The sequence below is a fragment of the Microtus ochrogaster genome, chromosome 8 (genome assembly GCF_000317375.1).
Source record: "Microtus ochrogaster isolate Prairie Vole_2 chromosome 8, MicOch1.0, whole genome shotgun sequence".
Classification (NCBI taxonomy): domain Eukaryota; kingdom Metazoa; phylum Chordata; class Mammalia; order Rodentia; family Cricetidae; genus Microtus; species Microtus ochrogaster.
The window spans coordinates 13932882-13952860 of record NC_022015.1 but is presented as its reverse complement, the minus strand read 5'-3'; the positions used below and the strand labels follow the sequence as shown (position 1 = coordinate 13952860).

General features: G+C 39.1%; 2 protein-coding genes across 2 annotated transcripts in view; both read right to left on the bottom strand.

Annotated features, from left to right (window-relative positions):
• The window catches only part of Usp31 (ubiquitin specific peptidase 31), a 65680-nt gene that overhangs the window by 32006 nt on the left and 13695 nt on the right, over positions 1–19979 (bottom strand). The window contains exons 3-7 of the mRNA XM_005351139.1: positions 5889–6026; positions 4869–4957; positions 4681–4773; positions 3810–3945; positions 944–1088 (exon numbers count right to left, since the gene is read on the bottom strand). Coding sequence (XP_005351196.1) covers positions 944–1088; positions 3810–3945; positions 4681–4773; positions 4869–4957; positions 5889–6026 — 601 coding nt within the window. The remainder of the gene's footprint in view (positions 1–943; positions 1089–3809; positions 3946–4680; positions 4774–4868; positions 4958–5888; positions 6027–19979) is intronic.
• Positions 1272–1566, bottom strand: LOC106143857 (40S ribosomal protein S27-like). Its single transcript, XM_013347724.2, has one exon. It carries the CDS (start codon positions 1545–1547, stop codon positions 1293–1295), a length of 255 nt encoding a protein of 84 aa, XP_013203178.1. The 5' UTR covers positions 1548–1566; the 3' UTR covers positions 1272–1292.

Genomic DNA, 19979 nt, shown 5'->3' with positions numbered 1-19979 from the left:
GCTAAAAACGCTATAAGAAGCAGTGCAAACCTAAGGAAATAAGGCTTCACTAGAGGAAGCAGTCACTGGGGACATTCGGACTCAGTTATTTGTCTGTCTATCTTGTTTGTATCTGACTCTGTACAAATGTATTTTTTATTTAGTTACAAAAGAAGTAGGGACTATTCTTTCAGTTATACCTTTTTTTTCTTTTAAAGGATTAGTTTTGATATTTCTTTCATCTACTGTCTTTGTCTTAAATTTGTATTTTTATCATTGAGCACAGAAACAAAAATTCCTGTTGCAATGAGATAGATACAGAAAAATAACAAAAGGGGAATAAAATACGGGAACAGTGATTTACTAGAGGTAACAGTGTAAAAAGAAAAATATCCACCTGATTGAATGGGAGGAAGGGCATTGAAGGATCAAAGTGAAAATTCACGTTAGAAATAGAAGAACCCAAATAAAAAGTTGTTGCTAACATTTTAAAAAAAGAAAATGAAATCAGTCTTGCTCTGAGTAACTTGGGGAAGGGTGTCTTTATAGTGTGCTTAAAATTTTTCAAGAGTAAAGAAAAAGGAATAGGACAGAGATTAAACACACACATACAAAACTAGAGAACTCAAGTAGCTTAAAGCAAATTTGTAGAAAATAGGGAGAAGAGCTGGTGAGGTGGACCTTCAGGTAATATAAAAGCATGTAAGAAATAATAGGCACGTGAAGGGGCAGATGTTCAATACACAGGAATCACATGTGGGGTTCAAAAGGATCACTACTAGTAATAAAATAGAGATTTTATTAAAAACAAGAAAAACAAACAAAAGAGAATAAAAATCTAAAAACACAACAGTATGTACACTTAGTCACAATTTTTAAAATTGTATACTATCATACAGAACTTCAATGTCCACAGTGGTCAAATCTGCAAACTCAACTGTGTTATAGAGACATGATCATTTACCTCTTTGACTGAGAATTCCTTCAGGTCTAAATATTTCTGGAGTCTCAAAGGCAAAAATGCAATCACTTTCATGAACCGTCTCCAGGTCATCTGTGTCACTGAAGGAACGATGGAACCCATCATAGTACATTTCAGTTAGCACAATCTAAAAGATAGGGAAAATGTGAACAGTTGGGTAACTAGAAATTCAATACAAAATGATCTTCCAATCCTACCCTGACCTTCATAAGACCATCAGATTGGTGATGCTCAGTGGGGGTTACTGGATGTCTTCTAAGACCACATTTTTTATTTTTATCCAAAATGTGTTTATTGGGGTGGTTTCCACTCATCTCGAATCCGGTGCTTTTCAGTGCTGCTTCCTCCTGAAGGAGCATCCTTCTGTCAGTCTTGCTTTTCTGCCTGTAGGCTGACAGAGGACAGTGGAGCAGCCGACACACAGGACTACCGTCTTTGTATGGCTAAAGACCGTGGTGATTCTATAGCATCCTGGGCACTTTGATTCCATAAAGTAGGAATCGGGGCTCTGCATCAGGTGCTTTTTCTTGTATTTCCTCTTTTCCTCCTCTGGAGAGGGATAAAGGAGATCCTTTGCAAGAGACATGTTCTCATAGGGAGGTCATCACCGCCAGAAAGGCTAAGACCACATTATTTGCTGGCAATGAGAGACTCTCAGAAGTATAATGGCCTCTATGACTGTGTAGCAATACACTCTGAATCCAGAATTCTGTGGCATCAATCCAGAGTTCCTCCAAGTTTGGAGACAGATTACACTCATTCCTCTGTTTCACAGGAGAAAAAAGGAAATAGAGACCTGCCTAAGGTTTTGCATATTTTCAGTCTCATGGAGAAGACAGACTACATCTGAATCTAAGACATTCTTTCATATCATTAAATTCTCCTCTTTTCAGACTAAAAAAAAGTCAAATGATCATGGCTATCTATATTGGAACACATAAAATCAACTCAAATGCCCAATGATAGCAACTAGTTTAATGTAGCCCTGCTGACTAAGAAAGCTACTAGAAAAGATGACCTGCATATATCTGCATCATGAAGCCAAAAAAAAAAAAACAGCTAAGAATGATGTGTAATAACTCTATTTTAGAAAAGATTATAGAATAATCCCAGAAAAAAAATCTAAAAAATTCTATATAGCACAGCACTAAAGCTAGTGACCTTCTTAGCACTGACACTTAAGATACTTTTAGGACTGGAGAGATGGCTCAGAGGTTAAGAGCACTGACTGTTCTTCCAGAGATCCTGAGTTCAATTCCCAGCAACCACATGGTGGCTCACAGCCATCTAGAAAGAGATCTGGTGCCCTCTTCTGGCATGTTGTATGCATAATAAATAAATCTAAAAAAAAAAGATACTTTTAATTTCTAAGTTATATTTTAACAAAAAAATAGGAAAACAAAAGACATGGATGAAAACAATGGCTACATTTAAAGCTTATGCTGCATGTTCAGCAGTATTGGCCAATGCAAAAGTACTAGACTGGGCAGAGCAAGAGAAGGTTCGAGGCCTAGTCTGCCATCAACCAGCTCTGTGTTCCTGAACAGGGCCTTCTTCAACAGAATGAAGAGGCACCACTGGGCACCAACTGCCAGTGCCCCTCCCCATCACCACCTCAAGAGTCCTGGCATTCAACAGATCTGAGGTGAAAAGGCTGGAGGTCTGTTTCACACATGACCCAGAAAAAAAAAAAAAAAGAAAAAGAAAAATTCTCTTTGCACATTTCCTTCTAAGGAATGTTATGTTTATGCTGCTTTTCTCCTGGTGAGAATGGAAGTATAATCTACCTCTCCAGAAAGCTGAGGGCTAAAGCAAACTCGTAATTATATCACCAATTCATACCACATGTGGAAAGAGTGAGCCAGCACTGAGCTCTACAGACACAGCCGCATTGGCCTTAGATACCAAGACCTCTCTTCTTTCTGCCTTCCCCTCCCTGAAGAGGAAAAAGGATCAAGCAGCAATTTAAAGTAAAGAAAATGCCAACATTTCATCATCGTGCCAGTACTCAGCCTATGAAAATAGAAGAGAAATGCTACACTAAGGCAACACTGCTTTAAGTGAGTTTGCCCAAATGGGGCCAAATGAGGCCAAAGAACAAAATACCTTTATTATTATCCAAGTGATTATATAGAAGCTTGCAAAAGCTATCCAGGGAAAAGCTGTTTCACCAGTAAGTCATCCTTCCTTATAAATCCTAAAGAATGTTTCCCCATAATGTTTTTCCAATATAAACTGTGTGTAAAGTATGTTAAGTCCTCAACAAGCCAAAATAATTTTCTTGTTCAATTTAAACGTAACTACTTATCAAAGATGTGTTCCCCTTCCCCATCCCCCAAAAGGGGAAACCCAACTTTTCCCTATCTAAACAAAAGACTTTGTAAGGAAACAAAACAGAGTGGCAGGTACAACTCAGATATAGAGCACTTCCTAGCAGTAGTAAGGCCCTGGGTTCAAACCGCAGTGCCACAACAGGGGCTGGAAAGCAGCACAATGAACATACACTATATACAGAACATCATACTAGCAGGATGCCCATTCTCACCACCATGACAGAGAAACCTCTCTGGCAAATCCCACAGTAGTGTGAAAGGTTAAGTAATTACACTTTACAAAGAAAGCCACAAGGTCTTACATAAAAGTTTTCCTTTCATGTATACGATTAATTGAAGCAGGCCAAGGTTTTCCATACACTGTATTCTTTGAGTCTGGATTTTCCCCCATCCAGCCATCCTCCCCACAATATTAAATTTCTAACATGTTTGGCAGAAAATTAAAAAAAAAATCCAGATAAGCAGAAACCAACAGTATAGTGTCTCATGTATAGTTGGTCTTAGCAGATTATTACCTGATCAGTGGGGATCTTTGTCTCCATAGACACAGCTTCCCGAAGTCTGGCAACAGTCCCAGACAGAGGCACAGCCACACCAATCCTCATGCAGTGGGAACATTTCCCTTGATACACTACAGTGACATAGAGAGGCCTGTGCAGATCAAAGTCAGATCTTCTCATTAGTCACTTATTTTAGCTAAAATACAGAAAAAGTGAAAGAAACCTAGCCTGAAATCAACACGAAAACTAAAATGAGGCCTGAGACAGCTCAGGTGCCTAGCATGCATAGCCCTGCATCCCCCCAGTATGACGTAAACCAGAAAATAGGGACATATGCCTGCCACTGCAGCACTTAGAACCTAAAGACAAGAGAGTGGGAGTTTAAGGCCATTCTCAGCTACACAAGTTTGAGGCCAGCCTGTGATACATGAGCTTCTATCTAAAAACAAAAGAAACTGAGCTAACGCCCCCTTTATTTAGAAGCCAAATGGGAAAAGTTTCATTAGACCTAACTAGAAACTACCAAACAAGTCAAAAGATCTTTGAAAAAGCAATCTTCATAAAAATATTTTTCAAGAAACATATTCATAATTGGTTCTATCTTTTTCTTCAAAACAGCCTAATTTCTGGAAACTCTGAAAGTCTGAAATAAGTACAAGAAAGGTCTCCAGAGAATCTAGGACTAGTGGGGGAAAAAATGGGCTTGCCTGTATCATGTGCCTGCTCAGCCTGTACACTCAGACAGGCACTTAGTTTCAAGAATGTAACAAGGCTTGTGTTCATTACCATTAAGCCTATTACTTAAATTAAGGAAAAAGCCTTCACAGGAGGCTACAGAGACGTGCCCCATCACAGCAGACTGTTAATTTTATACATACATTCTTACCTTGTGTGGGGTAGTGGAATTGGCAAAGAAATGCACAGGAAAGGGTCAAAAGTGTTGCTCTGTTTCTGACAATGAGGACATGTCAAAGAAGACCTTTGAAAACAAAAATTTAAAACATTCACATAAGATCACACAGAACTACATCAAGCAGACAAAACAAGAGATAACAAACATATATTTGCTCCTACCTGTACTGGGCTTGAAAAAGTTCTTGTACAAAAGTGCTACACACAGGAAAAGATGGTCCCTCAGGCATCATATCAGTCTCTGATGGTGGCTAAAAGAAAAGAAAAGAAAAAACACAAATACCCAACTTCCTTTATAAGCTGTATATGGACCCCAGATGCTTCTGTACACAGCACACAGCCTGCAGGTCACATGGACTCATTCCCTCCACAGACAACTGCACTTCTCTAGCCTGCTGGAAGACTGGCCAGCTCTCCTCCCTAGAAAGTTCCCATCTTCATCTTGATGCTTTATCACAGTCTGCTTCACGGTTTATTTAACCTTTTCATGTCCCTAGCTACGAAGCATCTGCTACCACATTTAGAGAACATTATACAGGATGTTAGGGCAAGTAAAACAGTGTCTGGCCTTTAGGATGTCTTAATATGGTAACAGAGTCAACCATGTAGACACAGTTATGAAAGTACAGTGTTCAGGAACAAAAGGACCTTAAGTCAGAATAATCCACTAACTTTCTAAAACCAGAAATTTTGAAATACAGAACAGACTTGTCACACACTTCAAAAGCTCCACAGAAGTACTTTTCCTACTCTATGAACCACTTTACCTATAATATTAAGGCTGCACGTGGAAAAGCTATATATGTGAACTGCTGTGTTTCAGACTCAGTTCCTATGCTCAAATCCAAGTCCAACAGCAGAGGTATTCATACATTTCCTTTTTGACTGTGTACTTATTCTATTGATCTATACAGTATGTGTCTTACTAGAATAGAAAGCATCTGGTCCTCTTCATCAGACTATGAAGTCCTTAGGTACAGTTGCCTTTTACTTTACACTGGCAGCACAATAAACAGGTAAAATATCCATGAAATGCCCACTTAGTTTTACACTCACCCACAGCTAGTCAGTCACTCTTCTTAATGCAACAAGCCCTTAACAGACGTTTGCGAGAAGACTTCCCTCTCCTTAGCCTTTTCCCCACTCCCAGACTGTACGAGGAGTGAGTGTACATGCACTCACCTTCAGAGGAGGCTGGCCACTCTGCTTTACAGCATGATTGAGGTCTTCATGAACTCGATCCAAAAGCCATAGCAGAAACTCCTGGGCATCATGCTGGGAATTTCCTCGATACTGCAGAGCATTCTTTGATACGATACTCTATGCAAGGAAATAAATCAGCACAAGCAGTTCTGAGTTCCTGGCTCTGAAGACAAACTATCATAAATAGGGATATGCAATCTTAACCGTGTCTCAAAAAGACCAGAGAAAAACAAACAAAACCAGAGAAATATCCTGATGCATGAAATTCAGTCAACAGCAAGGTACTAATGTTAACTTCTCACTTATGACATTGACCTGGCATGCTAATGACAAGGAAACTAGTATAGACTTTGAAAGGACTCATGCTACTTCTGTTGTTGTTTCTATAATCCTAAAATTATCCCAAGAATTAACTTTAGGAATATATTTTTTATTAATAGAGCAAGTGTATAAACAGCATGTCATGGGAGTAGAACACAAGACAGTGAGTTGATAGACAGTGATGACATCTCTGGAGATGTCACTTAAGCCTTGAAGGGGCAGAGGCAGGGATCAAAGTGGAGGCAGCAACATGTTTAAACACAAAAAAAAATGATAAGAAAGTATGACGCCTTCAAAAAAGACCAAGAAATTCAATAGACCTGAAAGAGCAAGTCTGCAAGACAGATCAAGAGGAATGAGTAAAGACAAGATTAGCTCAGGAAGGATTTTAAAAGCAAACCTAAGATGGCACAGGAAATCAGGAAATGGTTCTAAAGTGAACTGGCTAGGACCATGTGCAGAGAAGAGAAGCTGGATACAAGGATACAACTATTCCAAAGTAAAAGGAAGTATAATGACCTGTTACTAGATTGTTAGAAAAGAATGCGTGCAAAACATTTTACATATAAGTGAAACAAACAAGCAATCTAACTTTGGCTATGAGTATTTCATTTAGAGCAGGGGGAGGGTGCACAGTGACAAAGCAGTTATGAAACAAAGTGAGGGAAGAAACAACAAAGGTCTAAGGCAACACCGTGAAGACACACAAGACAGCAAATCTGCAAGAGATTTGGAAATGTGGCAGAATCAATAGAATTTGTGGTCCAATTTAGGTATTAAAACCTCAATCTCACCCATGTCTTCTCTGATGGTAGCTTTTGACTACATCAAGATGGAACGCGAAAAGAGAAAGAGAGTGATGAGCTCTCTTTGAAATCCACTATGGCTGATACTCCATAGAGACTCTAAGAAGAGAACAGGGCAGACAACTGAGAAAATACACTTCTAGGCTCAGTACAGAGTTTACAATAAAGACAGAGATGCAGAAGTCAACAGATGAGTGACTATAATCACATATACCCCTGAGGTTGCCCAGTGATGTCACAAGACATTAAGCCAGAGGTGAAAACCCAAAAGACACATCTAGGCTTGGGAAGACATCAAAGGAGATGAATTAAAAAAAAAAAAAAAAAGAGCTGTGGCCAACAGCACAGAGCTCAAAGAACCAAATGAAGAGTTTCATGAAGGAAATGATCTACCAGTATTATAAAAGGTAGAGAATGACAAAGCAAACCAACCAACTACGACTGGGGCCAGAGAGACAGTTTAGCAGTCATTTGCCACGGAAAGGTTTGTAGAGACAGAGCTGTCCTCTGACTTTCACACAGGTGTCAGGGTGTGTGCACATCCCCACACACGTCATGCAGGTGCACATACACACAGAGAGAATCACAAACTGCCTGCTATAGCTCCAATTAAGAAAAATAATAAAAGACCAAAAAGGAAAAAAATAAATTGTAATTTGATTGTGAAGAACTGTCACAGCTTAATGACTAATTACATGTAAATAACAAGCAAAAAATTGCTTTATAAAATATCTTAAGATTCAGTTTGGGATGAAGAGTCGAAGAGACATTAGAAATAATACATGTGACACCAGCAAACAAGTGAGTGGAGTCAGGCATAGTGGCTCACATCTAATATGCAAGCACTTAGGAGTCTGGGACAAGAGGATTACTGTATGAATTCAAGGACAGCCTGGATACAGAGACTGACCTGTCTCAAAAAGTAGTAGAGGGAGGACCCGATAACAAACACAGCTAGAGAAATACAATGTGGATGTCATCCAGAAACAATATGCAGGGTGGGACAGATACAGAACTGCCTTCACTACAATACCCAACTTCTCCCAAACTTTTCCTTGGTCTTTATTTCTACTTTTTCCCTGGTAGTGTAGTGGTTAGGATTCAGCTCTCTAAATTTTTGCTTCTTCAGTGCCTCTGGACATCTCTACTGTGAAAGGTGTTGGCTTTTAGTCTGTTCCTTCACTTACATCAACAGAAAGCTTTTGGTATGTACAGTAGAAGAATGAGATAGGATAAAAAAACACACACACACACACAAACTAGGACATCTTTTGTAGACCAGCTGCGGACTGAGTATGGAAGAGAAATAAGTAGCTGGTGTTATGAGGTCAGTGGAGCTAAAGAAAAAAACAGGAATATCATCAAGGTTTTCTATTTCTGACTTGGGTAATGATCAGGAATAAACCTGAAAACGAGGGACCATAGAGTTGACCAGCTGCTGACTAAGTATGGAAGAGAAATAGGTAGCTGGTGTTACAAGGTCAGTGAAGCTAAAGAAAAAACAGAAATATCATCAAGGTTTTCTATTTCTGACTTGGGTAATAATCAGGAATAAACCTGAAAATGAGGGACCATAGAGTTCTGAACAAGCTGAGTTTAAGGCCTGAAATTTGAAAATGAAATTTATGCCCTGGCAATACTGAAGCATGCATGGGCAGCCCATACATGGTGGTTCTGTTGAACTTGTCCATACTGAGTTTCACGGTCTACGTTGATGAGGATGCCTGACCAGGTCTCTTCCTCAAGAGGGTACAAGATCTCATTACAGATGGTTGTGAGCTACCATGTGGTTGCTGGGAATTGCTGAGCCATCTCTTCATCCCAAGTTTGAGGCCTACATCACCCCAAATGAAGTTGTTCATAGTGCTGAGGAAAGATATCTAGGTGGGTGAAATAAATCAGAAAGACATATGACTATCAAATGAGCACAGAGAACAGCCCATGGAGTATCTAGTGAGAAGAGCAGTCAACAACCAGGCCAGAATCTTGATGAACATGAGCATAAGAAAAGGAAGTAAGATTGGTCAAAGAAGTTCACACAAGTTGAACCAAAACAGAAGTTCAAGAAGATACAAGCAACAATGCAAAATATTACAGAAAAGTCAAGTAACAGACACTGGAATGCTCATCCTCTGGGATGGCAAACAAAAGGGTCATTTGCCCATTTGATCTCAGTGAAGCAAATATCTATCACAGCAGAAGAAAAGTAAGCAAACTGGAGTTTCCACAGACCATCTTTCATATCCCAGAAGCTGACTTGATTTGTGTAAGCAAAGAAAGAAACTGACTATCCAGAAAGAGCTAATGGAAAGAAGAGATCTGAAGACAATTCTTCAATTCAAACAGGGAGGATTAAAAAGAGAGGAATTCACCTTAAACAGGTGTTGGGAGGTGGGGGAGTCGGCCAACAGAAGCAAGTAAGCAATGGAAGTCCTAGACACCGACAGGTGAACTATAGACAAGAAACCTTTCCCACCCGTTTGCTTTGCATGTTTTACTTCATGGAAGAAACAGAAAACACTGCTAAGAGCTCTTACATATATCTTGGGAGAAATAACAAGTCTAAAGCATGTAGCTAGGCCACAGCAACTGCCAGATGCACAAAGAGTTTCTGTTCAGATCACATTCTTATTTTCTTCAGCTTATGTATCCCAGAAACAAATTAACCAAAATTACAATCTTCATTATATCAATGAAACTTTACACACAGCAGTCATTGAAATTTCAGCGTCAAGCTGGGCAGTGGTGGCACACGCCTTTAATCCCAGCACTTGGGAAGCAGAGGCAGGCAAATCTCAGTGAGCTGAAAGCCAGCCTGGTCTACAAGAGCTAGTTCCAGGACAGGCTCCAAAACTACACAGAGAAACCTGGTCTCAAAAAAAAAAAAAAAAAAAAGAAAGGAAGGAAGGAAGGAAGGAAGGAAGGAAGGAAGGAAGGAAGGAAGGAGGAAAGAAAGAAGTTCCAGGGTCGGGTCAACTTTTAATTCTTTATCAAGAATTGCATTGTTTGCTTATGTTTCTTTTATTATTAAATTTTTTTATTTGTTTATCCTTCTTACCACTCAGATCTTCAACTCATCTAGACTCACCTACCAATCATTATGCACCATGATGTGGGAGTGTCATATATCAATCTGTTGATTTCATTGGTTAAGGAATAAAGAAACTGCCTAGGCCCCTTGATAGGCCAACCCTTAGGTAGGCGGAGAAAACAGAACAGGATGCTGGGAGAAAGAAGCTGAGTCAGAGAGTCGCCATGGTTCTCCAACTCCAGACAGATGCAAGTTAAGATCATTCCTGGTAAGCCGGCTCGTGGACTACACAGAATAATAGAAATGGGTTAGATCAATATGTAAGAGCTAGCCAATAAGAGGCTGGAACTAATGGGTCAGGCAGTGATTAAAAGAATATAGTTTCCGTGTAATTATTTCGGGGCATAAGCTAAGCTAGCCATGTGGGCGGCAGGGTGCTGGGGACGCAGCTCCGCCGCTCATAATTCAACAGCACCAAGATACTGTAATATATTACTAAGCAAGATAGTTGTCAAACAAGACTAAACAGGCAACTGAACCCATACTGGATCAACCCCACCCTCAATCACCATATCACAAACTGAAGAACTGAAGGAAAAGAAAATCCCACTGAACAAACACAAAAGTTCCTCCTCCTGCCACTTTTAGCACCTCAGCAGAGTGATATCTCACCAAGGACACACATGGTCTACTTATCTTACCTCTTTCCCCAGACAAAAAGAAATACAGAATAACAGCCAATTCTTTAGTACGTGCCTCAGAAAAACACTAGTAGAAGTCAGGACTCCTAAGTGCCACCAGCCACCACAGATGTGATTCACTGAATGAGTGAGTAGGAAAGACCCAGATGGCCAAAATCTTTAACTGGCTCAAGCCCTACAGCCCTGACAAACAATTTCATCACGTTCTGAGTCATATCTGGTCCTACCTCGATTCTCCTTTTAAGATTCTTTTTCACTATTAAACCTTAATGTATTTGATGTACTAAACTTAATCACTATATTTTGAAAGGTTTTTTTTGTTTGTTTCTTCTTTTTTAAGACAGGGTTTTTCTGTAGCTTTGGTGCCTGTCCTGGAACTAGCTCTTGTAGACCAAGCTGGCCTCGAACTCAGAGAGGTCCGTCTGCCTCTGCCTCCCGAGTGCTGGGATTAAAGGTGTACACCACCACCGCCCAGCACTTTTTAAGTTTTAAATAGTTGATTTTCAGCCGGGCGGTGGTGGCGCACGCCTTTAATCCCAGCACTCGGGAGGCAGAGGCAGGCGGATCTCTGTGAGTTTGAGACCAGCCTGATCTACAAGAGCTAGTTCCAGGACAGGCTCCAAAACCACAGAGAAACCCTGTCTCGAAAAACCAAAAAAAAAAAAAAAAAAAAGAAGTTGATTTTCACTATCATGTGCTGAATAATAGCATATATTAAAGCATTAAAATTATGCAATACATTGATTCTGTGAAAAATAAAACATGGGCCTTCTTAAATTCAACTTTATATATTTGCGTCTGTTTTATAGAATCTGGATATTTCTGTTTGGAAAATATTATACTAAGCCATCGGCTTAAGACCGATATATCCTACCCATAATTAGACCAACTGTCTCCTCAATTGATGATCCTTGCAGACACTTACCAAATAAGTCAAAACACATGCAAGCCTCTAAGCTTCATGATAACATTTTTTTTAAAGGAGCATTGTTTTCCCTTTGAAACAAAAACATAGCTCAGAAAAGAAAAATAGTCTACACTGGAGCTATAACCTCCAGACATGAGGTTCTATGAGACAGCTTCATAGAGCCCTACGAACAAGCAATATCTCATGCCCCAGGAAAGATACCAACTGGTCATAAATATTCTTTACCTGACCCCAAGACAAAGACAACAACACAGTAATGATATTGATTTCCTCTCATGGGAAACAGGTATCACAATATTGGTCTGATATGACTGCCTGATCAGAAGTTAGGCTACTCTTCTAGAGACAAAGTGGTTTATAAGATTCATCAAACCAATCACTATCTACTTTTTTTGCCAGGAGAGTAGAATTTATTTCCCAGGGGTCTGGGTACTAGCACAGTAAGATGGCTCAGCAGGTAAAGGCACTCGACAGCAAAGCCTGATAAATCTGAGTTTGATCCCTGGAATCCACGTGATGGAAGGAAAGAACTGACTCTCACTCTCTCACTAGATGTCCTCTGACATCCATATACACACAAAATTAGTGAATAGAATTTAAAAAAAATCACAGAAGTATCAGGACAAATGTACAGGATAAGCATTCCTAGTCCAAAATATTCCAAAATCCAAAAGTATGTGTGTATATGAACATACACATGCATTTAGTGTGCATGCCTGTACAGGTATAAAGGCCACAAGATATTTCCCCCTATATTCCCCCTGGCCCCTGTAAGACAGGGTCTCATGATAGCCCTGGCCTGGTCTTGAAATAGCTAACTATGCAGACTACTCTGGCCTCAAACTCAGAGATCTGCCTGCCTCTGGTTCTCTAGTGCTAAGAACTAAAGACATTTACCATTACCATCACACCTGGCATCTTCCTTGTTCTTTTCAGTTTTTTCACTGAGCCTAGAACTAGGCTGGGAGCCAGCAAGCCCCAGATATCCTTCTGTGTCTACCCACACAGCATTAAGGAAACAGACACACACAGCTATGCCCAGCTTACTACTGAGATGCCTCCGACCCGACCTCTGCCCACTCCTTTACTCTCCTTCCTCAGAAGGATGAAGCGGGGACATGTAGGGACCCTGGTGAGGGCAGAGAAAAAATATGCAGATTCTATCATGTGAGTTCTCAAAACCATGAAGAGTAGACTTATCCTGCAGTGGTACATAACCCTGTAAACAATGAAAAGAAGACCCAAAGCACAGGTTCCCAGCCCCAGCTCCACATCAGTCATCTGGGAAACCAGACAAACCTTAATTGTAATTTTTTAAGTGTAATGTTTTTTTTAAATGACTCTACTTCTAAAGTGAAAGCAGACTGCAATCAAAACTGATCAACCTGGAAAAGCTCTGATTGCAACATCTGTTTGTTTATTTGTTTTGTTTTCTGTTTTTGTTTTTTTTGAGACAGGGTTTCATAGCTTTGAAGTCTATCCTGGAACTAGCTCTTATAGACCAAGCTGGCTTCAAACTCACAGAGATCCACCTGCCTCTGCCTCCCAAGTGCTGGGATTACAGATGTGAGCCACCGCCACCACCCAGCTGATTTCAACTTTTTAATCACCAAAGGTTATGAGAAGTTTGAGAGACCCCTTAATAACTGCATGACGTCACTTGACAATATTAAATGTCAAGATCTACTGAGTGCCTATACTGAATCTGGCTCAGGGTAATTATCTATAGAGGTTATTTCCTACAGAATTAATCCTGAGGAAAATTCCATGCTACAATATTAGTAGTCACAAATGAAAACCTTTGGTGTGATGGTGCACACCACCTTTAATACCACCACTTGGGAGGCAAGAGGCAAATGGAAGATCTCTGGTCTACATTGTGATTTCCAAGACATCCATGGCTATGTAGAGAGATCCTGTCTCAACAGCAAAAGTAAAATTTGAAAGAACTATGAAGTAGCTTGTCCAAGGCTAACATTACTCTTCAAGCTTATCCTAACAAGCCTTAAGACATTTCTCTCCATGACCTTCCCTTGATAAACAAAGCACCTTGCAACAAATTGTAACCCAGTGTTTCAATTAAGGCTCACACAGGGCTTAAGTTTTCTCACACTGAACATCAACTGTCCAAGCAGACAAAAACAGGTTTAGATATTGAATAATAGCTGTTTCTCATCCAAAGGCTTCTGGAAGTTTAGTTGTTAATTTTAAATAAATCTTTGCTCATCTGTTTCCATTTTATTCTCAGGTGCATTTTTTTCTATAGTAAGTACAGTCTTGAGGGTCAATGAGAAGGCTCAGCAGGCAAAGACACTTGTGGAAGACTGACAACCTGAGTTCAATCCCTGGAACCCACTAAAGGTGGAAGGCAAGAACTGTACACAAAATGGACACTTAGGCACATAGGAACATATACACACATATAAAATAAAAAAGCAAAATATAACCCAAAACAAACAAATAATAACCTGGAACACAAATGCAGTTTATCTAACTGGGGAGTTATCTAAAAGGTATTCGGGATACTTAGGAAGACCAAGTGGCAGCAAGAAGACTTCTCTGCCCTAGCAGCCTATGATGCTAGAGAGAGCAAACAAGAAACCCCCGTCTCTCACCAGCACAAGCTCTGCATATCACATTGCTCAAGCTGCTCTGTGGATTCATCCTCACTGTCCTCTGCATACATATGGCGAAGGGAGATGACTCCCAGAGTTAGTCAGCTCAGGTCACCACAGAACGTTTATGTATCCAATAAAGCAAAAAGTAATTCAAAAGTATCTTCTTTTCACCTTCTTGGTATTTCCAAATATACAATTCTTCCCAACTACAGAAAAGCAAAGCCTTTTTTCTTTTTCTCTTTTTAAAGAAAGGTGGGAAATTTTGGCTTAGAATTTAAAAACAAATACCCAAACCTGACACAACAAAAAGGTCATAAGGGAAGTATAACAGTCATAAACAATTAAGTGTCAAAGAAGAAAACTGGAAAAGTCATTTGAATATCTAAGGAACTAATATATATTGCTACCACAAACATTAAAAATGTTTCATTTTAAAAGCATCAAAATGTACAACTTAAGTTTACACAATTTAAAAGAACTGGTATCTCAACAAAGTATTTAATAAAAAAAACAGATTTGCAAAGCCTTAAACTAAAATTTTCTGTCACAGGTTTACAAGCTATCAACTTCCTGACCTTATCACTGGGGAGCAAGATGACACTCCCATTATAAAACAACTGAGAGAGGGAAAGAAAAAACGAACTATGCCATCTACTCGCTGGCTTACAGAGGGTAGGAATAAAGTTAAGGGTCCTTAGCACAGCAGGGTCAGCTTCCCAATCTGGTAGAGAGAAGCCAGAAGAGAAGCCAGTCAGTGTTTCTTGAAGCAGAAGCAACCTATTCTTGGGAGGTTGAATAAGTGGGAAAGGCAAGGAGTGAAAGGTGGCAAGGCCAACCTTACTTAACTATCCGTAAGACCAAACATGCATGTACAGCTGTCCCTCTGGAGACTGGTTCCACAACATCTGTGGATACTTAAACTACAGATGTTCAAGTAACTTATAAAATAAATGGCCTAGTACTTGCATTTAGCCAATGGACATCGTCATATAAAAATTAATTTCTAGATTACTATGAGATATAATATAGTGTAAGGGCTATATAAATAGTTGGTATACTACTGTATTGTCTGGGGAACAATTAACGGGGGAAGCTTACACGCACTAAATACAGATGCATTTTTCTTCTCCTTGGAAAACCCACAGGCTACCAGAAAATAGACTAAATTTCTTCAACAAACAAGAGGAAGAAAATATAAGAGAGAAGGAAAACCTACACACACACACACACACACACACACACACACACACACACACACCCCATATGTCCTCCTGATTTTGGAGATGCTGTTATTTGATACCTGACCTGTATTTCTGGCTAACGTTTTTTAAATAAGTAATCCAAACTATTGTAAAGATACTCTTGCTTTGAATCCTTTCTCTTTTACTGCATCTTTAGAGTTAAAACATCTATTAAGAGTCACAAAGAGATGTTATTCCTAAGCAGATCTATAAAGTTTCAATACACATCATACATTTATAATACCATAAATCCAGGATAAACCCAATAAATCTTAAGTGGCTAAGAATGCTTTTAAGTCACAAGTCACGCATCTCTCTCCACACCCAAAACCAGGCCAACTCTTCAGACTCAGGAAGACAAAGTCTCCAAACCAGTCACAGGCACTCTGCTCTGCTCATTCAGTCTCACAATGTGATCTCATTAAACCAACCCAGTTTTTTCCTATCAAAGAATACTTTAGAATCTTCCCATAACCTATGTCCAGTCTGATCCAATTTTAACCAATTCTATTTTGATTAAGTCTTGGTCATCTCCCTAAAGTATGAGAACACTAAACGGAAGAGTATATGGCTATCTGAACACCAAAGGGAAGACTGTGGAGTCAGAATAAAGTAATACCCTAATGTCAAAATATTACTATCACAAAGATACACTTACTTCTACTTTCTAGACCTGGTTGATGGCAGGACACCTGCCTACCATGAGTGATGTCCTAGCATTGACACTTGCTCTGCCAGATGTAACTCTCCTACCTCACAACTAACCAGAGAAATTCAAATTTTCCACTTAGCAACATAAAAGAAACCTTTTTAAATTTCAGCAGAGACATTCTTTCCAACTGCTAGTAAACAGTCAATCCCATAAAACTGGGTAACAACATGACTTACGGTAACTCCTGGCAGGAATGCCATCACTACTTAGTCTAAAGAAATAAATAAGAGTCCTGCCCAGACCACGGAAGAAGCAAATGTAACCTGCCCAGCTGAGAAAGGTACCGAGCCATGTGGCTAACATAGATAAGAACAATGGGTTAATATAAGCTATAAGAGCTAATAAGAAGCCTGAGCTAATGAACCAATCCGTTTTATAACTTATAGAGATCCCTATGTGATTTTCTCTGAGACTAAACGGCTGGAGGACTGGGCGGGACAGAAACCTCAACAAGCAGCCTGGCCCTTATGTTACAGTGATGTATAATAAAGGCTTCAGATTCTGCAACAAAAAATAAATAAATAAATAAATAAATAAATAGATAAATAAATAAATAAATAAATAAAAGGTGTATGTAAAAAGGTTCGTCATAACCATAAGTCATTTAAGCGTCCCCAAACAGAGATTACTATGTTCATGAGCTAAAGAATGTTTATGACAAAACTACTCAAAATACAATATGAAACAGAAACTGCATAATGCAAAATTATATATACAAACACACATACATAAAGGATTAATATCAATTATGATATAGACATATTAGAAAGGAGTTTGACACTTCTTGGCCAGTTATACAAAGTTACCATACAACCTAGCAATTCTAGTCCTAGTACATACCCGGGAGAAATAAAAACACACATCCACTCAAAAACCTGTAAAACAATATGTTCCTAGCTGCACTATTTGTAAGTCCCAAACTGGAAATGACCCCCAATGTCTTTCAAAGGACCAAAAGTAAAAAAAAAAAAAAACACGAATACAGGTGAGAAGAAAAGGTGCACATCTGAAATACCAGCTTTTGGGAGGCTGAGGAAGGAATGCAAGTTCTAGGCTAGGCTGCCTGATTCCAGGCCAGATTAGGTTACATAAACTATCACAAAAAAAAGGTGGACTCTTCATATATAACTATCTTTGTTGTGCAAAGGAATGAGATACATGGTACAAAACAGTAGCCTTTTAAAGCAACATTCTAAATGAAAGACAGAAAAAGGGCCACATATCACAAGTTTATGTGAAGTATCCAGAACAAGTACAGCTATGGAGACAGAAAGTAGACAAGGGATTACCGAGGGCTGCAAAGTGGGGAAACAGAGTGACTGCGAGTTTTCAAGGTTCTAAGGGAATGCAGAATTCTTGAACTGTGGTAGTCGCAAACCCCCTGAAAAATCCGAAAACCTGCTTATATGTCTGTATACCTAAAATTCATAATTTAGTATGTGTACTATACCTTAGTAAAATTACTTTTTAAATATACACACACACACACTTTGTATCTAATTCAAAATAAAGGTGAAGAAGAAACAAAACTAGTCAAGGAGAGAAGCTACCTTTGTGGTGGAAAAAGCCACTAAGGGAGAGAAGGTGCTTTTAGAGCACTGGTAACATCTTTATTTTGTACCTGGGCAAACCATCAAGCTGGACTCTAATGACCTGTGCACTTTTTGTATGTATACAACAATCTATACAAGTTTAAAAGTTACCTTCAAAAAGAAAAAAAAAACACTAAAATGTCTTCAGCTATACTCTTGGGCTCTAGATCTACGTATTTCCTATAGATTCTGTTTACCCAGATACTTAGCTAGAAGCAGAAACTGTCAAATACAGGTGTGAAGCAGCGAGCCATAGTGTCTCCCAGGAAGAGGACACAGCAAGAGAATGCGGAGAATGAAGGGTGCTGGTGCAGAGCAGTGGGAGCAAGTATCAAAAAACAGAAATGAGACTCCAAACAAAACAGCAACCTAGAGCCCTTCACCTGTATGGCCCAAAAGGAATGCCCCATGTCACAGAAGAGGGACTCCACAGCTAATGTTTATATTAAAGGACCCTAGTCAAAGACAGCACAAAGTGTCTGAAAAAGTATGTATAGCATATGATCCAGCCATCCCTATAAAAAAGTTAAAAATCTTCAGGACAGATAGTATTTAAATAATACTTGAAAGAGTCTTTCTAATTTTGATTAGATAGATAGATAGATAGATAGATAGATAGATAGATAGATAGATAGATAGATAGATAGATAGATAGATTAGATAGACGATAGATAGATAGATAGATAGATAGATAGATAGATAGATAGATAGATAGATAGATAGATAGATAGATAGAGATAATTCAATAGCACAGAACATATCACACTGAGAATTACACCCAGTGGGTTATCCAAGACCCACAATCTTTGAATCTAGTTATATAATGGTAATAAAAGAAAAACTAAGGAAACTGGAGCTCAATAGCCTGCCAAAATCTCAGCTGCTCCAGGGTTCTGACAGTCAAACACATAGGTTCACAGATTTTCCAAAGGAAAGGAGTAGCTCCCAACCATAGCCTCCCTTACTCTCAACCCAGCATGGTGTCTGATGATAACTACATAACCAGGAGTATCCAGGAAAGAAGCAAGCTACAACACCCCAACCAGCTTCCCAACATCAAACAGAGGAAGGGCAACTGACCTCTCCTCTTGCATGAAGATAAAAAGTCCTCTCTATCATCAGGAAATGAGGCCTCTTTCCACTCTTTCTCCTACTGTTAAAATCCCCAAATTATTTATTCATAGGTATTTCCCAGGAGCAATTGCTTCTAAAGGAGTTTGTCTTTTAATTACTGAGGTTTATTGTAACTTACAGGAAATAAAGACTAATACAGGGATATTTACCAAGGTATCACTGAACTGTTAAAAGGGGGCTCTTAACTTTAGGGCGGATTGAAGGATAGTCTAAACTTAATGTGTCTTTATAACTACTGAGAACGAATGTACACAGGAAAGATAGATTTAGCATTAACATTCTCCCACTAGCATGATAGCTCTCAAAAAAAAAAAAAAGGATAAATGTCCTTCCCTACAGATTAAAAACGGTCTGTCTCAGTGGTGCTCAGAGGGAAAGGACAGGACTAGTTATGTGGCAGGAGACTAATGGGATGAGAAGTCTGCACAGAAAATGCTCTTTGCATAATTTATAAAGCAACCATCACTGTGCATATCTCTCTTACAATACTGTAAAGAATATAAAATAACCCCTGTGCAGGGCATACAGCAGGCACTTATGTGACAAACACACAGATGTGCAACTACCATTTACCCAAGTTGGAGAGACAAAAATCAATACAAACCATCCACATACATCTGTTTGTACTTGAACAATGGAAGAATAATTCATAAAATTTAGAGAGAAAGGACAGAATGTAAGGATTGAAGAAAAACTTTTAAACAGATCACACTTTGTGGAGCTGACTTCAAGTCATAAATTCTACTTTTCACATAATGCAACAAAAGTAAACTTTAGACAAAAGTCCCTCAAAATCAATTGCAAAACAAAACATGGTTTTAACTTTATATCCAGTCGACAACAAACTCCAAGTGATTTTCAAACACAGCAACAGAGCCAGCCCTCAAAGCATCTATGGTGTAGACACTGCAAAGTGTTTCAAATGTCCTTTGTTAGCAGCAGTACTGGATTATTACTGAGATGGGTGTACAGTGTAATGAAGCAAC

What these genes read in the sequence shown, in the direction of transcription:
- LOC106143857 (XM_013347724.2), bottom strand. Translation starts at nt 1,547, where the DNA reads ATGTCTCTTGCAAAGGATCTCCTTTATCCCTCTCCAGAGGAGGAAAAG.